Source organism: Pipistrellus hanaki, assembly GCF_964339955.1.
Source record: "Pipistrellus hanaki genome assembly, chromosome: 5".
Taxonomy (NCBI): Eukaryota; Metazoa; Chordata; class Mammalia; order Chiroptera; family Vespertilionidae; genus Pipistrellus; species Pipistrellus hanaki.
The window spans coordinates 70,428,457-70,445,630 of record NC_140507.1 but is presented as its reverse complement, the minus strand read 5'-3'; the positions used below and the strand labels follow the sequence as shown (position 1 = coordinate 70,445,630).

Genomic DNA, 17,174 nt, shown 5'->3' with positions numbered 1-17,174 from the left:
ACTGAAAAGTCCCAGGTTGGTTGCAGGCACAGCTGATCAATGTCTCTCTCTCATCGATGTTTCTAACTGTATCTCTCTCTCTTCCTCTCTGTAAAAAAATCAATAAAAATATATTAAAAAACAAACAAAACAAAAGAACAGGGACCAGGCCTTGCTTTGCTCAGTACCAGCACAGAGCAGGGAGTGGTCCTGCCAGGAGACCAGTTGTCACTCACCTGCCTTTTTGCCTATTTGGGTCTCAGTTTTCCCATACATAAAATGGGCAGAACAGTTACCTAGCAGGATTGTCAAAAAGAAATGATATACAACGGGAAGTGTTTCGAGAAGTGTTCTTGAAACCTGTTTTGCCAGTTTTGATGTTCAGTAGTGTTCGGTTTTACAATTAACACTGGTTCTAATGCTATCACTTTAAAAAAAATTGGGTTGTGCCCTAGCTGGTTTGGCTCAGTGGATAGAGTGTCCCCCTGCTAACTGAAAGGTCCCAGGTTCGACTCCAGTCAAGGACACATGCCTGGGTTCTGGGCTTGATCCCCAGTCCCAGTGGAGGGCTTGCAGAAGGCAGCCAATCAATGATTCTCTCTCATCATGGATGTTTCTATCTCTCCCTCTTCCTTCCTCCCTGAAATAAATAAAAATATGTTTGTTTTTTAAAAATCGGGTTGCCCTGGCCAGTGTAGCCAGTTGGTTGAGCATAGTCACCTCCTGCACCCAGGTTTCGGATCCCTGCTGAGGGCACATGCCAGGGTTTCAGGCTCAATCCCCGGTAGGGGGCCTGCAGGAGGCAGCCGATTGATGTTTTCAATCTCTCACATGGATGTTTCCCTCTCCCTCTCTAAAAATCAATAAAAATATTTAAAAAAACAAAACACCTAATCATTGCTTTTTAAAAGATCCGACTGATGAAAGGGAACGTTTAGGTTGGAATCATAGTCTTGGAGGTGGGGACAAGGGGGTTTGAATGCGGGATTTGCGTTCCTTGCTCTGTCCTCCCACGTTGGCATGAGTGGCAGCCCTGCTCTTCATTTGCAGAATGAGGACACGTTCTGGTGAAAGGAGAAACTGCACCCGCTGCGAAAAAGGATAAAGATGCTCCCGGGCCGCCCGCTGTCGTGGCTCAGTGACTGAGCTCCGATCTATGAACCAGGCAGGAGGTTATGGTTCTATTCCCAGTCCGGCCATATGCCCGCCCGGGTTGCGGGCTCGATCGACAGTGTGGAGCCGTGCGGGAGGCAGCCGATCAATGATTCTCTCATCATTCTCCCTCTCCTTCCTCTCTGAAATAAAAATATATTGTTAAAAAGCCCCCAAAACAAACAAACAAACAAACAAACAAAAAACAACCCCACCATGCTCAGGGGCGCTGAAACGCTCCCCGAAACTCGGGATTGAACTGGGGACCTTTAAATTTGCAATCCAGCGCTTTTCCAAATAAGCTTGTTCCGGTGAGTGGAAAGGTCCCTATAGTCCATTTTACCCATTTAGCCGGCGCGCAGGCGTGTTTCGTCCTGTGTTTACCGACCGCACACGCTTTGTAAGGTCGCATCTGAGAGAAAAATGCAGCTCGGTCTCTGTGGCGCAATCGGTTAGCGCGTTCGGCTGTTAACCGAAAGGTTGGTGGTTCGAGCCCACCCAGGGACGCAACCTTCTTTTTGCCTTCCTAGTAAGGAAAAAATTGTGCGGGCGCCTGCTTATTGGGAGACGGATTCCCCTGTCCTTTTATCCCTCGTGAGGGTTTGGGGGCGCACTGTGTGGGGGACGTCCACGGAGGCGGAACCTTCTGAGTCTGGGTTCCGTTTTCCCTCAGCAGTCGAACCGCTTTGGGTGACGGCCCCCGGGACTCGGAGCGCTAAAACGGACGGACTGCAGAGGTTATCTGAAGGCCGAGGCCAAGATGGCTGCGTTGGCTGGTGAGCGGGTCGGGGCCCCTAGGTCAGGGCCCCCTGGGGAAACTGAGGTCCGGGTAGCGACGCAGGAACCCCAGCCTCGGGAGGGCCCCGGAGCGGGCCCTGGAAGGGCCCAGGGTTCGCCCCGGGGAGCCGCCCTGGAAGTTCCCGAGAGAGAGGGGGCCTGAGATTGCCACCCGGACCGGCGGGGAACTGAGGCCGGGAGGGGCGCCAGAACTGCCGGCGTCCCGCCTTGCCCGATCCCGGAACCTGCGTCCCCAGATTAGTGATTAAACGCGTAGGATGAAACCCGTAGGGTTGCAAAAGAAAGCAGTTATCCCGAGACAGTTGTCAGGATTCTGTCTCTAAGCCGGGTTGATGAGTTCCTCGTTCATTGTGCTTGGGTATTAACGCAGAAATCCAGCGGCAGGTCCGATTACTGTGGTTTAGAGCAGTGTTTCCCAAAGTGTGGTACGCGTACCCCAGGGGTACGGGAAGAGTTTGGTGGGGGTACGCGTTGCACCGGAGTTTGGTGGGGATATGCACTGCACCGTGCTTAGCTGAGCCTAATTCCACGTTCTCATGAGTACGAGGGGTACTCAGCGTTACGAAAATTGTAGAAGGGTTGTCAAAAGTTGGGGAAACACTGGTTTGGAAGGATGGGTGAAGGTGTCTGCAGCCCTGGTGACACCATTGGGAAACGTCCGTGATTTCTGCTGGCGAGAACCATGGGTCCTGCCAGTAGCGGTCCCGGGATTGGTTAGTGACGCAGAATTGAAAGAAAGGCCAGTTTCCAGTAAGACCGTGACAAGGAGGGTATTCTTTCCTGTGCAAGTTCACCGGACATTTACTGAGCTGGAAATTTATTCAAAGTCCTAAATTTTCAGATGGGACGACTGAGGCTCAGAAAGGGGCAGCTCGAACAGGAGTCTGGGGCTGGGCAGTTAGCCTGTCTTCCATGCTCAACACACACCACCCAAGGCTGAGGCTGTCAGGAACCAGGAGGCCCTACCAGCACTGAGGAGGCGGGCACCACCCCAATAGGAGCAGGTGGTGATGGGACAGGGTGCCAGGATTGAGAGGGCCTGGGGGCCGGGGCACTGCTGCAGACCCCCTGAGAAGTGAGACCTGCCCCTAAGAGGGGCTGGCCTGTGCGCCTTGGGGCTGGCTCCAGGCAGACAGAATAGCACGAAGGCAGCTCCGAACTGTGAGGACGGGAAGATGGCCCTGTGTGGAGCCTGGCTTTTCTCCCAGGGGTGGTGGGGTTTTAATCAGGGGATTGGCACTACCCCGTTCATATTCTGAAAGACCCCTCTTTACCAAACGTTGGTTAAAGTAGAATTTAGATAGACTGAGGGTAGAGGGAAGGTGACTAGGCAGGAGGTCTCATGGGCAAAGACCTGGCTGGTCCAGGCCCCTGAGTGTGAGGCCTCTGGTGCTATCCAACACTCACTGCCCGCACCCTGTGGTTCTTTCTGCAGCTCCCGGCCTGCTCCGCCCAGTCCTTGCTCTGCGGTGAGTGCTTGTGTCTCCGTCTCTGGCCCTGGCCTCCATCCAGAGGCCCTTGAAGAGAGGGCTTAGACTGGGAGGGGAGATGGGATCAGAATACCTCTGAACTGGGAAGGGCTGAGCAACTACGGACGGGGTCCTGTCTGCTGAAGGTCACACACGAGTCAGGGGCAGCACGGACTGGCAGCTGCCCTCCAGCAGGTGGTGTGCTGGCTCCTCTGTCCATGTTGTGGCAGAGCCTGGGTTCAGACCCTTGTCCACCTGTCCTAGTGCCCTCGGGACTCACTTCTACCAAATGTAATCAGTGCGTTTGCTCAGGTGACCACCTCATGCAGGCCTCTTCAGGGCAGGAAGGCAGGCAGCCACTGGGCCTCGTTATGGACAGAGCCTGGGAATCAAGCCCAGGTCCATAGGGTCCGGGCCATGGCAGACCTGAGGAGAGGGTTTTCGTTGTGGAGAGAAGTCGGGGGGCTTGGAGGTGGGCACAGATTTGGGCTGAATGCGGTTTGGTTTGATAAAGTCTTTTCCCCAGAGGTAAAATACTTATTCACTGTAAGATGAAGGGAAAAGCGGAAAAAGAAAGAAGTGTCGAATGAAAACTAGGCACTTTGTCCGTGAAGGGTCAGATGGTAAATGTCTTTGGCTGTACAAGCCAGATGACCTCTGTGGAGACTGCTTAGCTGTGCCTTTGTGAAAACAGCTGCAGACAGCACAGGGACAGATGAGTGTGCCTGTGTGTCAGTAAAATTTATTTACAAATATAGGTGGCCCTGGCCAGTTTGGGTCGGTGGATAGCACGTTGGCCTGGGGACCAAAGGGTCCTGGATTCGATTCCGGACAAAGGGCACATACCTTGGTTGCAGGTTCAACCCCCAGCCCTGGTCAGGGCACATCTGGGAGGCAATAAATTGATGGTGCCACATCGATGCTTCTCTCTCTGTCTCTCCCTCTTTCTTCCACTCTCTAAAAATCAGTGGAAAAATATCCTTGGGTGAGAATTAACAAAAATAGGCGGAGGGCCAAATTTGGCCACTGGCCCCATCCCTGCTACAGTGTAGCCCCTGAAGCAGCATCTCAGGATGTCCCAGGCTCCTCTTCACGTGTGCTCTCTCTCTCTGCAGCTCCGGCGTGGGCGCGGCTGCTCAGGTACGATGTGTCCATGCCAGTTTGGCTGCTGACAGCCCAAGCAGGTGAGGCCAGCTTCCCCGTGGCCCGAACACCCTGAAGGCCGCCCCCCCCAGCACAGTCGTACCCATGGTAACTGCAGGGCCCTCCCACATGCAGCAGAGCCCTGAGGTCCCTGCCCTGGCTGCACATCCCAGTCCAGAAGGGCCTTTGCTGAAGAGTGTGTCAGTTGGCCTCTGTTTTCCACATGAGGACACTGAGTTCCTGAGAAAACAGGGGCCTCTTGGAGCCATAGCAAGGCAGCCTGAGGCACATCCTTGCCGTCTTTCATTCCTTTGTTCAGCAGACCCAGACCTGGGTGCTGAGATGCTGCGGCCCCTGGGTACGGTAATCCCTGGCCCCATGGCCCCTCCCATTACCGCCCTCAGGACCAGCTGTGACCACAGCTCTGACCTGTGCTCTGAGAGCTGCTCTCCGTTAGGTTACAGGGTGGAGGCTGTGGGGGTAGCAGTGTTTCTTTCCTGGGACTCCTGCCTGACTAACACCTCCCTGTGCCGTGTCCCATTCTCAGCACACAGCCTGTCTTATCCAAGACTGGAGCCGTGGTCCCCAAACCCAGCTCACTTCCCAGCAGCCGGGGCGAGTATGTGGTGACCAAGCTGGACGACCTCATCAACTGGGCCCGCCGGGTGAGCCCCCTCCCCTCCTCCATCTCTCCACCCTCTGCTCTTGAGGATTGCACACTGTGCACGTGTACAGCACGCACGCTCACTGCCCCTGTGGTTCAGGGAGCCCAAGAGGCTCGTGATTATGTCAGGATTCATCCTCTGCACCCCCTACCCCGCCAGCTCCTGGCTCTGCCATCCCCTCAGTGTCTCTGTCCCATCCCCTTGTCTCTCCCTCAACCCTTAGTGAAGATTGCCCACTTCCCTTCTATAGTTGTCTTCTGTTCATGCCTCTTTTGTCTCTTAATGTAAAAGTAATCTTCTTGGCTAGAAAAGTAATGTGTGCTGAAAACAGTAACTCCTTCCTGGCAAAAACATTTAAAAGCCTGCCCTGCCCCTACCATCAGCCACGGAACAGTTTTTGTCTTGTATCCATTCCCATAGGTCGTGTGCATGGCATATCTCCCTTCGGACGTGTGTCCTGTCTCCCAAGACAGAGGCTTCTTTCAGTGCCAGGGGGTGCTGGGCTGGACAGGCCCCGTTAACAACCCCTCATTGATGGCTCTGCACTCGCTCAGTCTTTTGTGTGTCTGTGTCACACACAGCACCACAGCAAAGATCCTGCTAGAGCCTCTGGCTCCAGGACAGAGATGTCCACTGTAGCCTGTTTATGATTGTGAGCACCAAGAGACAAGGTCAGGGGCGGGAGGCTCAGGTGCTCGGTCACTCAGGTGGCCTAGCCATGTTGGGCAACCCTTGTACTGTCACCCCACTAGCACATTAGTAGGGCAGTGGGGGACACTTCATAGTCCCAGATTCTAAGCAGAGGAGCAGAGATAGCTCTAGCCAAGGAGCACAGCCGTGGGAAAATCAGACACCAATCAGATAAAGGAGTCAGGGCGCTTAAGGCCATCCAGAAGGACTTTCTGGAGGAATCGGCATTTGGAGTTCTTGGACACCAGGGGGTGTCCAGAACAAGATCCTCAGGGTTAGGCCTACGCCACATGAGGCTGCCAGGCACTCAGAGCAGCAAGTGCCCACGTTGGAAGGATGGGGTTTAGGATGTACTAGGTTACATCAGTGGTATTAAAACTAATTTTATCTTTTTTAAATATTTTATTGATTTCAGAGAGGAAGGGAGAGGGGGAGAGAGAAACATCAATGATGAGAAAGAATCATTGATTGGCTGCCTCCAGCATGCCCCCTACTGGGGATTGAGACCACAACCCGGGCATGTGCCCTTGACCAGAATTGAACCTGGGCCCATTCAGTCCTCAGACTGGCATTCTATCCACTGAGCTAAACTGGCTAGGGCTGTTTTTATTTTTTTAGAGGGAGGAAGGGAGAAGGTGAGAGAAAAAGAAACATTGATGCAAGAGCTGAACATCTATCAGCTGCCTCCTGCATGTCCCCTACTGGGACCAAGCCTGCAACTCAGGCATGAACCAGCTACCTTTCCATGCACGGGATGATGCCCAACAAACTGTCCACACTGGCCAGGACACCTTTTTTTTTTTTTGTAACGTGGCTATTGGCAAGTGCTGACCCACAGGCCTAGCCTACTTACCTTCTCATTGGGCAGCCCTGCACTGGGGCAAGCAGCAAGCTCAGGCTAGGTCTGAGGGGCCTGGCGGTCACATGGTTGCTGTACGGGGAAGAGGGTGGGGAATAGCTGGTGTGTCCTTCTTCAAGAAAGGCTAGAAACCTGTTTTTCTATGTGAAATTGCCCAGTTTCTTTAAACATGATGGTCCACTGTCCACTCACGGGTTGACCACCCCGGCCCCTCAGAGTTCCCTGTGGCCTATGACCTTCGGCCTGGCCTGCTGTGCAGTGGAGATGATGCATATGGCAGCACCCCGCTATGACATGGACCGCTTTGGCGTGGTCTTCCGAGCCAGCCCACGCCAGTCAGATGTCATGATTGTGGCCGGGACACTCACCAACAAGATGGCCCCCGCCCTCCGCAAGGTAGGCCCTGCCCCACACCCACCCCTCCCCCGCCCAGGACTGAGCTGACGGAGACCCTGTCATCTCTTCCAGGTCTATGACCAGATGCCAGAGCCGCGCTATGTTGTGTCCATGGGGAGGTGAGTTCCGGTGGGGCTGGGGCCATAATCTGGCTTCAGGGACGAGACATACCTGTGACACTTGTGTTTTATCTGGGCTTCTGTCTGACCGAGGTCATGGAGGTATAATTTATACTCAGTAAAACCCCACACCTGCAGGAAGCCGAATAGTGACTCTGACACTCTGCTGTGTGCACTTCCCCTCCCCAGAATGTCCCTTCCTGTGGGTTATTATTGCTCCCCATCTGATTTGTCCGTTTCTTTATGCATACATAAATGGTATCACCCTCTGTAGACAGTTCACATTCTCCTTGCCTTTTTAACTTGTAGTCATTCTCTACTTTGTTAAAACCTGTTTAATCACTTTTTTGTTGTTGCTGAGATAGAATTCACATAACAGGAAGTTCACCCTTTTAAAGTGTGCAGTTAGTGGGCTTTAATGCATTCACAATGTATAAAACCATCCCATCTGTCTAATTCCAGGTTATCCCATTATCCCCACAATAAACCCCGTCCACCCATCAGCACTCACTCCCACCCTCTTCCCCAGCCCCTGGCAACCGTGCACCCGTCTCCTGTCCCGTGCCTGTTCTGGACGTTTCATATAAAGGGAATCACACGCTGTGTGGCCTTTGTGCCTGGCTCCTCACTGAGCAACATGTTTCCAAGGCCCATCCATTCATTTCTGCTCTTCCCGGTCTCAGGTGACTGCTGTCTCTCCTAGACTTCATCTCCCTCTTGTCCTTTTTGGCAGCCTAGGCACCTGCCTGCAGTTGAAGGAGGGTGTGGGTTGGGGGAAGGGCCCTGAGGAGGAGCAAGAACGGGATGGCCCGAGAGGCCCTCACAGCACTCTTCCCACTGCAGCTGCGCCAACGGAGGAGGCTACTACCACTACTCGTACTCCGTGGTGAGGGGCTGTGACCGCATTGTGCCCGTGGACATCTACGTCCCCGGTAAGTCCGCCGCCTCGTCTCCGGGCGCCCGGGCCTGCAGGCCCCCAGAGGAGTCCCCGTGCCCCATAGACATGGCGGCTCTCCCTGTTTTAGGAATGAGCAGATTTGGCCTGGCCGACGTGACTCAGTGTTAAGCATTGACCTATGAACCAGGAGGTCACAGTTCGATTCCAGGTCAGGGCATGTAGGAGGCAGCCAATCAATGATTCTCATTGATGTTTCTCTCTCTCTCTCATCCTTTCCTCTCTGAAATAAATAAATAAATAAAAATTTGGGGGCGGGGGGTGAAAAGAGCAGATTTGGGTCTAAGAAGAGTGACACCAGTCTTTCCTTTTTGTCCTTTCTTCATGAGCTCCCCAGTTTCATCCAGATGTTGGACCAGGCCAACATCAAAGGGGTTAGGTTGAGCCAAAACCGGTTTGGCTCAGTGGATAGAGCGTCGGCCTGCGGACTGAAGGGTCCCAGGTTCAATTCCAGTCAAGGGCATGTACAGCGGTTGTGGGCACTTCCCCGATGGAGGGTGTGCAGGAGACAGCTGGCCAATGTTTCTAGCTCTCTATCTCTCTCCTTTCCTCTGTGTAAAAAATCAATAAAAATATGTTAAAAAGAAAAAGAAAAGGGTTTGGTTGAGCTGTACAAAATTGCTGATATTTGGCCATTTTTAAGCTCAGTTTTATATGATTCCACCTAATAGAAACCAATCCAAATAAATGCAGTTAAAAAATAGGAAAAAGTTCCTGGAGGACTTTTTGAACAGTGTCTGCGAGGTCTCAGACTCATGATGGGTGGTGAGACCCCACCCTGCTTAGATAACTAGGGTGTGTGTCCGGGTTTAGCAAATACAAATGCAGGGACCCAGTTAAATTTGAATGTCAGAGAAACAATGAATAATAATCTTTTTCATTATAAATATATCCCATGACATTTGGGATATAGTAATACTAAAAAAAAGTATCAGTGGTTTGTCTGAGGTTTACATGTAACTGGGTGTCTTTATTTTATCGGACCGTCCTGCACAACTCCCTCGCCTCCTCACTGGGCCAATGAGCAGGGGGTGGCCTCCTGGGCATGTACTGGCACCTCCCAAAGGCAGAGAAACAGGTTTCCACATTAGACCTCATTGGAAAATAACATTGATTAATTTAGCATTCTGCAAATATTTATTTATGGATTGATTGATTTTTAATCTTGAACATCAGGTTCTTTTCTTTTTAAAATATATTTTATTGATTTTTTACAGAGAGGAAGGGAGAGGGATAGAGAGCTAGAAACATTGATGAGAGAGAAACATCAACCAGCTGCCTCCTGCACACCCCCCACCGAGGATGTGCCCACAACCAAGGTACATGCCCTTGACTGGAATCGAACCTGGGACCCTTCAGTCTGCAGGCCGATGCTCTATCCACTGAGCCAAACTGGTTTTGGCAGATTATTTTCTTTTTATTTAAATATGTTTTTATTGATTTCACAGAAGAAGGGAAAGGGAGAGAGAGAGAGAAACATCAATGATGAGAAAGAATCATTGGTCGGCTGCCTCCAGCATGCCCTACACTGAAGATCGATCCCGTAACCTGGGATATTTGCCTCACTGGGAATCGAACTGGTTCACAGGTTGATGCTCAACCACTGAGCCGGAACGGCTGGGCTGCAGATATTGAGTGCATTTTCTAGGCCTGGGCCTGGCTTGGGCAGCACTGGGCCCTAGAAAGGCCCCATCACCGGACCAGGCCTTGGGGAACCCCCAGGTTGGGGGGATGGAGCCTGACACCGACGTGCCCCACCCCCCCTATTGTGTAGGACTTTGAAAGATGCATAGAAGTCTGCCCTGCAGGCTTGTTAACCTTAACCAGGAGCCAGACCCTTAGTCAGTCACTGCTTGTTTGACCCATGACCTCAGGCAGATCTTTCCATGCCTCAATTTTCCCATCTACCAAATGGCCATTGTGATCATACTGTCAGGCACTGAGCACCCCAGAGTCAGCTGGAAGTAAATGACTGACAGTTCTTTATCCAGCCTCCCGAGGTGGCAGGCCTGTCAGGTCCTGCCGTCCTTCAGGTGGCAGTGTTTCTCTGCTTCTGCCACCTGAGATACTCGGGTTGGAGACTCTGGGGATTTCCTTCTCAGTGAGTGAGCCTCCCCGCCCTGCCCACCTTGCTGGCTACTTCCAGTGATGGACCAAACTGCCCACCCCCTCTGTGTGTTCTTTGGATGCTGGGGTGAGGGTCCTTCTCAGCCCTCCCACCATGGGAAGGGGTCAGGCAGCCCTCAGCCCACCTGCAGCTCCCGGGTCACTCTTCCTAGGGCCCTGGGTAGCCCAGGCCTTTCTGCTCCGTGTGGCCTGTAGTTGCTGCCCACAGCCGGGCCTTTTGGCCATCCATCTGTTCCAAGTGCCCTGTGCCAGGCAGCAGAGAGGGGTGGTGCTCCAGTAGGGCCCAGATCCAGTCACTGGTCAAGGGCTCCTGGCAGAGCCAGAGCTGTGGGCCCCCTCCCCATGGGCAGACACTGAGGCAAGGTCCCGCCCCCAGGCTGCCCACCTACCGCCGAGGCCCTGCTCTATGGCATCCTGCAGCTGCAGAAGAAAATCAAGCGAGAGAAGAGAATCAAGATCTGGTACCGAAGGTAGTGCCACCGACTGCCACCTCGTATCCTCTTCCTCATCCTGAGAGATGGTCAATAAACCTGAGAAACGCACTGGCATGGAAGCCTGCCCTCAGGGAGTATGGGCAGGGGTCCTGGGCAGTGGAGAGGTGCCCTTGTGCTGGGTGTAGGTGGGCAAGTGCTTCCTTGGTCAGGGTCAGTCCTTAGAGATGCTGAGGCCCTGCAGGCAGATGGCTCGGTCCACATCAGCCCCTCCTAGGGACCCTACACCTGGTCTCCCAGGGCCCCACCATGAAGGAGAGCCCAGAGCACCCCTGGAGCCAGGTGGGGGCTGGGCTGCCCCTGCACTGAGACTGAAGGGGACGTTGAGTCAGAGGAAACAAGAAAGTGGGAGAGTGTCCGGCCTCAGCAGTGACCCTGCACTTCACGAGTGGCTGAGGGTCCTGAGAGTCCAGATGTAAAATTCTGCTTTATTCTGAAGTTCAGCCTGACTTGGTGGGACCAGAAAATCCTCCTCAGTAGCCTGAGGACTTGGGCCTAGAACTGCTACCCTCCTTGCAGTCCGACCTAGTTCTGCACCCCCTAGACACCAAGTGCCAAACACAGGGGAGGGAGGGGCAACCGCCCTGGACAGCTGGGGGACAGACTGTATAGGTGATTGATTGGTGATGTCTCCCTTGGGCAGGATTGGATTCACTGACTTACACAATGGAGCATATATATAGCTTGCCCACTGGATCCCTGAAATTCCAATAACATTGTTTTTTTAAAAATATATTTTTATTGATTTGAGAGAGAGAGAGAGAGAAATAGAAACACTGATGAGAGAGTAACACCCCTCCGCTGCCTCTTGCACACCCCCTACTGGGGTTCGAGCCCACAACCCAGGCATGTGCCCTGACCAGGAATCTTGGTGCATGGGACACTCAACCAACCGACTGGCACAAGCCTGCAACAAATTCCTTTTTCTTTTCGGGGGAGTAAGTGAGAGCACTTTTGCAATGTGTGCTGATGCCAGCCTAGTGTTAGCACTCATTTCATCCCTGGGACCCCAGAAGGAGGCTGAGACTGGTACCCTTGCAGAGGTTAGGGCAGGTAGCTGGGTCTTATAGCTGGTGCTGCTTCAACTGGAGCCTGGGCGGAAGCCAGAGCCTGAGCTCCTGGCCCCGAAGGTCCCCCGAGGGCGGCGCACAGACTCAGTGCTTGGTGACCAGGGGAGTGATCATCTGGGGGAAGGCGTAGTAGCGGCAGTCAGCCGGCGGGACCAGCTCCATCACCTGGGTGCGGATGTTCTCCCGGCGGAAGCCCGACTCCAGCAGCGCCGGCACCTGTGTCTCCTGTGACGGGGAAGTGCCAGGTTCTGTGCAGGCCTCACACACACCCGGTGCCTACCCTTCCTGGCACAGCATTGTCAATGCCAAGGCCCCCAGGGCTGCGGTAGCCTCTGGCAGCAGCTGGCTGCCCAACTGCTCTCCCTGCAGGCAGAGTTTGGTCAAAGGCCCTGAACTAACGGGCACCCTGGGAGAGGAAGGCCTAGGGAGGAGTATGGGGCCTGGCAGCCAGGCGGAGAGCTATGTCCCAAGGGCACTGGGAAGTACCTCGCCTGATTTCCACACAGAGCGCACAATCCACCCGAGAGCAGTCCAGAAGCAAGGAACCTCCCCGGGTCCAAGGTGACTGCAGCTGCTCCCCAGCCTGCCCAGGGTGGGTGGGGGAGGGAGGCCCAGGGAGCTAGGCTGTCGCACCTCAAACATGGTACTGATGTCCGAGTACTTGGACTTCATCAGCTCCCCCCAGGAGGTGAGGTTGCAGTAGGTGAGGATGCCCCCAGGCTTCAGCAGGCGAAAAGCGTGGCCCTGAGAGGGGACAGAGGTGGGGAGGGAGATCAGAGAACCAGGTGGAAGGAGGGGCGCCCTGTGTGGGTGGCAGATGCCCTCCCAGCTGGACTCCCACGCTGGTGGCTGCAGACCCTGTCCCTCCGTGAGGTCCTACCCTGATGAAATTGAACTGGTGCGTGTGCCAGGTCTCCTCAGACAGTGGATACGTGTCGTACAGGATCCCTGCATGGGAGGGTGGAAGTCACATGGTCAGGGCCAAGGCCAGCCGCACCGGGACAATGGCTCCACTTGAAGGTGGAACTTGAACATGGCCCGGGAACCCCAGCAGCCATACCCCAAGCTCACTATGCTGCCACCACCTCTAGGTGATGTGCAATTCAGTGATTCCTTTAGGTATCCTGCTGAGTCTGTGCCTGTGTGTCTGTGCCCCCTTCCCAGACTCAGTTGGCCCAGTCATGTCAGCCCATGTGTTCTTTAAAAGGTCCCTCAGCAAATGAGGAAATTCAGGCAGAGGTTCCCCCTCACCCAGTGCCCAGTCCCCTCACCATCAAAGTGACCATCTGGTAGGGTGGGTGCCACCTCTTCCCACAGGCCTTTCAAGGGAACCACCTGGAGGCGGGAGAAAAAGAAGGCTGAGGGTCAGAGGGATGCCCAGGACTTCTCCACTGTAAGGAGGAGGGCAGAGGAATTCCCAAGGGAGGATACCTCCCTCCCCTCCCCGCCCCCGCCCCCACCGCCCCCACCCCATGTCGGAGACTGCCCAGGCGGGCGAGGGGGGCCTGCAGGCAGGGGTAGCACCTTGTGTGGCTGCCGCTGGGCCCAGTCCTGGAGCCGCTGGAAGACACCGTCGTTGCACTCAATGATCCAGTGCTCATCGATGGCCGCTTCCTGCACTTTGGTTGCTGCGATGGCCATGCCAAAGCCCACCTCCAGGACCCGGCCCCCTGGGCACACAAGAGGCGGGGGCTGGGGAGACTGCCTGGAGGAGGCGGCTCAGGGGCAGCGCCTTGGCAGAGAAACGAGGACAGGAGGGCACAGCGGACATGGGGACACAGTGGCCCTGGGAAGGAACAGTGTGGACCCTGGCCAGCGGCCAAAAAGGGATGACCTGCCAGGGAGGCAGCAGAGCAGCTTGCGGGTCGGGTATTTGAGGGGGTGGGGGGAGGGGTCCAAACCTGGACTTTGAGCCTGACTCTGTACACCAGTGGCACTGATGGCATGCCACCAGTGCAGCTTATCTTTTGGTTACTTTTCTCTCCCCCTCCCACCGTCCCCACAATGAAGTTCACAAAAGAAGAGCAAGGGAGGACCGGGATTCCAGGCCAGGGCCTGGAACAGTTGGGGTGGAGGTGGGGGTGGTGCCCACTGCACCACAACCAGAGGCCTACAGGCCACGAGCCCAGCCCCTGGGGGACCTGAACACTCAGGGCCCTGACACCAGAGGGCAGGGCCACCCGTCACAGCTGTCGCCCAGCCTCAGCCTTCCCAGAGCTATTCTTAGCTGGGGCGGGTGGGGTGTCTGGCACAAGGACACTCCGCACGTGCCTCTGGGCAGCGACCTCCGCCAGGCCCCCTGTTCCCGATCTCAGAGGCGGGGGGGGGGGGGGGGGGGCACCTCATTTCTCCTGGAGAGGAAGTTCTCAATACTTAGGGGGCGCCTACTGGGTTCATGCCCCGTGCCTGTAGCACCCCTTTTAGTCCCCCATTGTCCCCCGTTAGCGGCCCCATTCTCCAGGCTAGGAAATAGGCAAGGAGAGGCTCGGACGTGCATCAGCCAGAGACCTGGCGGGCATGAGTCTGGTCACCCTCGGGCAGGACGCGGAGCTACCTCTGGAGGCGGCGGCGGCCGCCAGCGCGTGCATGTAGGGTGTCTCCCAGCGCTCCATCACCGGCTTGCCCAGGATCTGCAGGTGCATGTCCGACGCGTCGTAGGACGCGGGCGCCGCCAGCCACGCAGGCCGGCAGTTCTCTCCGGGCGCGAAGATGGGGGTCGCGGCTGGGGCGCTCATTTTGCAGGCGGACGGGGAACCCTGACTGCTGCCGAGGCGAAGGGCTGGTCCCTGCAGGGCCTTCTGGGCCGGGGGTGTGTCGGTGACGGGCGGGGGCGTGGCCGGGGCGTGGCCGGGGCGTGGCGTGGCGGACCCGCCCGGAGCGGGAGCAGCTGCGCGAGGACTCCACTGGCCTCTAGCGGCGGGGAAGCAGAAGGCGGACTCCCCGCTCCGCGCTGAACCTCCAGCGCCTGCTGGCAAACTGGGCATAGCAGCTGAGAGCCCTCCAGGTCTGTAGCCTCGCCTTTTCACTCTCCTACCTCAATTTCCTCACCTGTCACTGCCGCAGAAAAGCCCCCTTCCTTGCTGGGGTGGGAGGAACTAATTTTCCTGGCGCTGTTGGAAGTGCTTTAGGTATTTTTTAAAAATCGTTCTATCTTTAGAGATGTTGCAGTGGGTTTTTATTGTCCTCATGTCACAGATGGGTAAACTGAGGCTCCGAGAGGCACAGCCAGCAGTCTCGTGGCCATGGGTGTGGGTGGGTGAGGACTCAGGAGAGAACCCTGATAGTCCCCACTCTCACCGCATGCAGAGCTGCCTCTTCTCTTTCAGGAGCTCACTTCACGTCCCCATAAGCTGGAGGTCCCCCAGGATCCTGATGGGGGCGCTCCCGTGCAGAGGCTTTGCAGTTCTGGGGACCCAAATGTGGTTCCAGCAGTGTGCTGTCCCTTACACCCCGGAAGCTGTGCGGGTAACTCTGCCCTGACATGGGATTGAGGCCCCTCGAAGGCAGCTGCATCTTCTGCCTGCCTGGGTCCTCCCCACGAGCACTGGCCTCCAGGCTCTGCAATGTGACTCCCTTTTCCAACTCTGCACATCAGGCCCCGAGCCCTAAACACTCCATTCCTGCCTTCTCACTGAAAAACAGGCCCAAAGACGCTGTGGTCACAGGGTTTGAACCCAGGCAGCATCTTTTTTATTGTTTTAAATATATAAATATATCTTTATTTTTATTTTAGAGAGAAAGGGGAGAAAGAGAGACATCAATTTGTTGTTCCACTTTTATTGTTTGATTATTTTTTGTCAGTCCTCACCTGAGGATATTTTTCCATTGATTTTTAGGGAAAGTGGGAGAGAGAGGGAAAGACAGAGAGAAATATGGATATGAGATAAACACATTGATTAGTTGCTTTCTGCATGCTCCCCAACCAGGGCCCAGGCTGGGGAGGAGCCTGTAACCAAGGTATGTGCCTTCACCAGAATTGAACCCAGGACCCTTTGGTCTGCAGGCCGATGCTATCCACTGAGCCAAACTGGCTAGAGCTGTTCCACTTATTTATCCATTCATTCTTTGATTCTTGTTATGCCCTGATTGGGGATCATACCTGCAGCCTTGGTGTATTGAGACAATGCTCTAATTAACCAACTGAGCTACCCGACCAGGGCCCAGGTAGCCTCTTAAACAGTTCTGCAGTTTGGTCACTTCCCTGCATCTCTGTGACCATCTCTCATAGTCCCGACTGACTGAGCTTCAGACTACTCCCCAAACCCCTGCAATGTGCTCCTGTGCCTGTGTCACTCCTGGTGGTTAATTTGCATATTACTCTTTTATTATATAGGATTTATTATTTATTATTTTTAATTTTTTAATTTTATTTTTATTTATTTCAGAGAGGAAGGGAAAGGGATAGAAACACTGATAATAAGAGAGAATCATAGATTGGCAGCCTCCTGCATGCCCCCCACTGGGGATCAAGCCTGTAACCCGGGCATGTGCCCTGACCAGAATCGAATGATGACATTCTGGTTCATAGGTCAATGCTCAACCACTGAGCCACCCTGGCTGGCCCGTACTTTCTTTTGAAGGCTGACTAATATTCCACTGTATGGATGGATCATGTTTTGTTTGTCCATTCATTTGTCCATGGATACACCTTTAGGTTTTGTGAATCGGGATGCTGTGAATAGTCATGTACAGGTAAGTATCTGTTCAAGTCCCTGCTTCCAGTTCTCTGAATTTGAAAGGAGTGGAGCTGTTGGATTATATGGTGATTCTTTTTTTTCTTTTTTTAATATATTTTATTGATTTTGTACAGAGAGGAAGGGAGAGAGATAGAGAGTTAGAAACATTGATGAGAGAGAGTCATCGATCAGCTGCCTCTTGCACACCCCCTACTGGGGATGTGCCCGCAACCAAGGTACATGCCCTTGACCGGAATCGAACCTGGGACCCTTCAGTCCCCAAGCCGTCGCTCTATCCACTGAGCCAAACCGGTTTCGGCTATATAGTGATTCTATACTTAACATTTTAAGCACCCGGAATTTTCTGCCCAGGGTTACTCCCATGCTTCCAATCCAGTCCAGAGGGTTCTCACCCTAATGGCTAACTGCATACTCCGCATTGACTTACATCATAGGGTAAGTCCATATAACTGTGCGACCCCCACCTTAGCCAATCAGAGTTTTCCATTGCTTGGTCACAACAATTGATTGAACAAGGACATGTGACCAAGATTGAGCCAATCAAAACCTTCCCTTGAATTTTTG

The 17,174-nt window shown here is 54.2% G+C and overlaps 2 protein-coding genes and 1 long non-coding RNA gene across 3 annotated transcripts in view; 1 reads left to right on the top strand and 2 right to left on the bottom strand.

The window, feature by feature from the left end:
• Positions 1-17,174, bottom strand: part of LOC311623425 — a 45,245-nt gene that overhangs the window by 18,125 nt on the left and 9,946 nt on the right. The gene's annotated exons all lie outside the window — the stretch shown is intronic.
• Positions 1,530-10,894, top strand: NDUFS7 (NADH:ubiquinone oxidoreductase core subunit S7). The gene is made up of 9 exons (XM_084885405.1): positions 1,530-1,610; positions 1,805-1,907; positions 3,365-3,398; positions 4,514-4,582; positions 5,089-5,206; positions 6,972-7,151; positions 7,224-7,270; positions 8,114-8,202; positions 10,729-10,894. The coding sequence occupies exons 2-9, from the start codon at positions 1,892-1,894 to the stop codon at positions 10,824-10,826; spliced, it is 651 nt and encodes a 216-aa protein (XP_084741531.1). The 5' UTR covers positions 1,530-1,610; positions 1,805-1,891; the 3' UTR covers positions 10,827-10,894.
• Positions 11,579-14,726, bottom strand: GAMT (guanidinoacetate N-methyltransferase). Its single transcript, XM_084885403.1, has 6 exons — positions 14,468-14,726; positions 13,438-13,583; positions 13,185-13,248; positions 12,794-12,861; positions 12,547-12,657; positions 11,579-12,138 (listed from the first exon to the last, which is right to left on the bottom strand). The coding sequence occupies exons 1-6, from the start codon at positions 14,646-14,648 to the stop codon at positions 11,998-12,000; spliced, it is 711 nt and encodes a 236-aa protein (XP_084741529.1). The 5' UTR covers positions 14,649-14,726; the 3' UTR covers positions 11,579-11,997.

Coding starts and splice junctions, on each gene's coding strand:
- NDUFS7 (XM_084885405.1), top strand. Junction 3,399..4,513: donor CGCCCAGTCCTTGCTCTGCG/GTGAGTGCTTGT, acceptor CTCTCTCTGCAG/CTCCGGCGTGGGCGCGGCTG. Junction 8,203..10,728: donor CGTGGACATCTACGTCCCCG/GTAAGTCCGCCG, acceptor TCCCGCCCCCAG/GCTGCCCACCTACCGCCGAG.
- GAMT (XM_084885403.1), bottom strand. CDS start 14,648: ATGAGCGCCCCAGCCGCGACCCCCATCTTCGCGCCCGGAGAGAACTGC. Junction 12,862..13,184: donor ACCAGATGGTCACTTTGATG/GTGAGGGGACTG, acceptor CCTCCCATGCAG/GGATCCTGTACGACACGTAT. Junction 12,139..12,546: donor ACATCAGTACCATGTTTGAG/GTGCGACAGCCT, acceptor TCCCCGTCACAG/GAGACACAGGTGCCGGCGCT.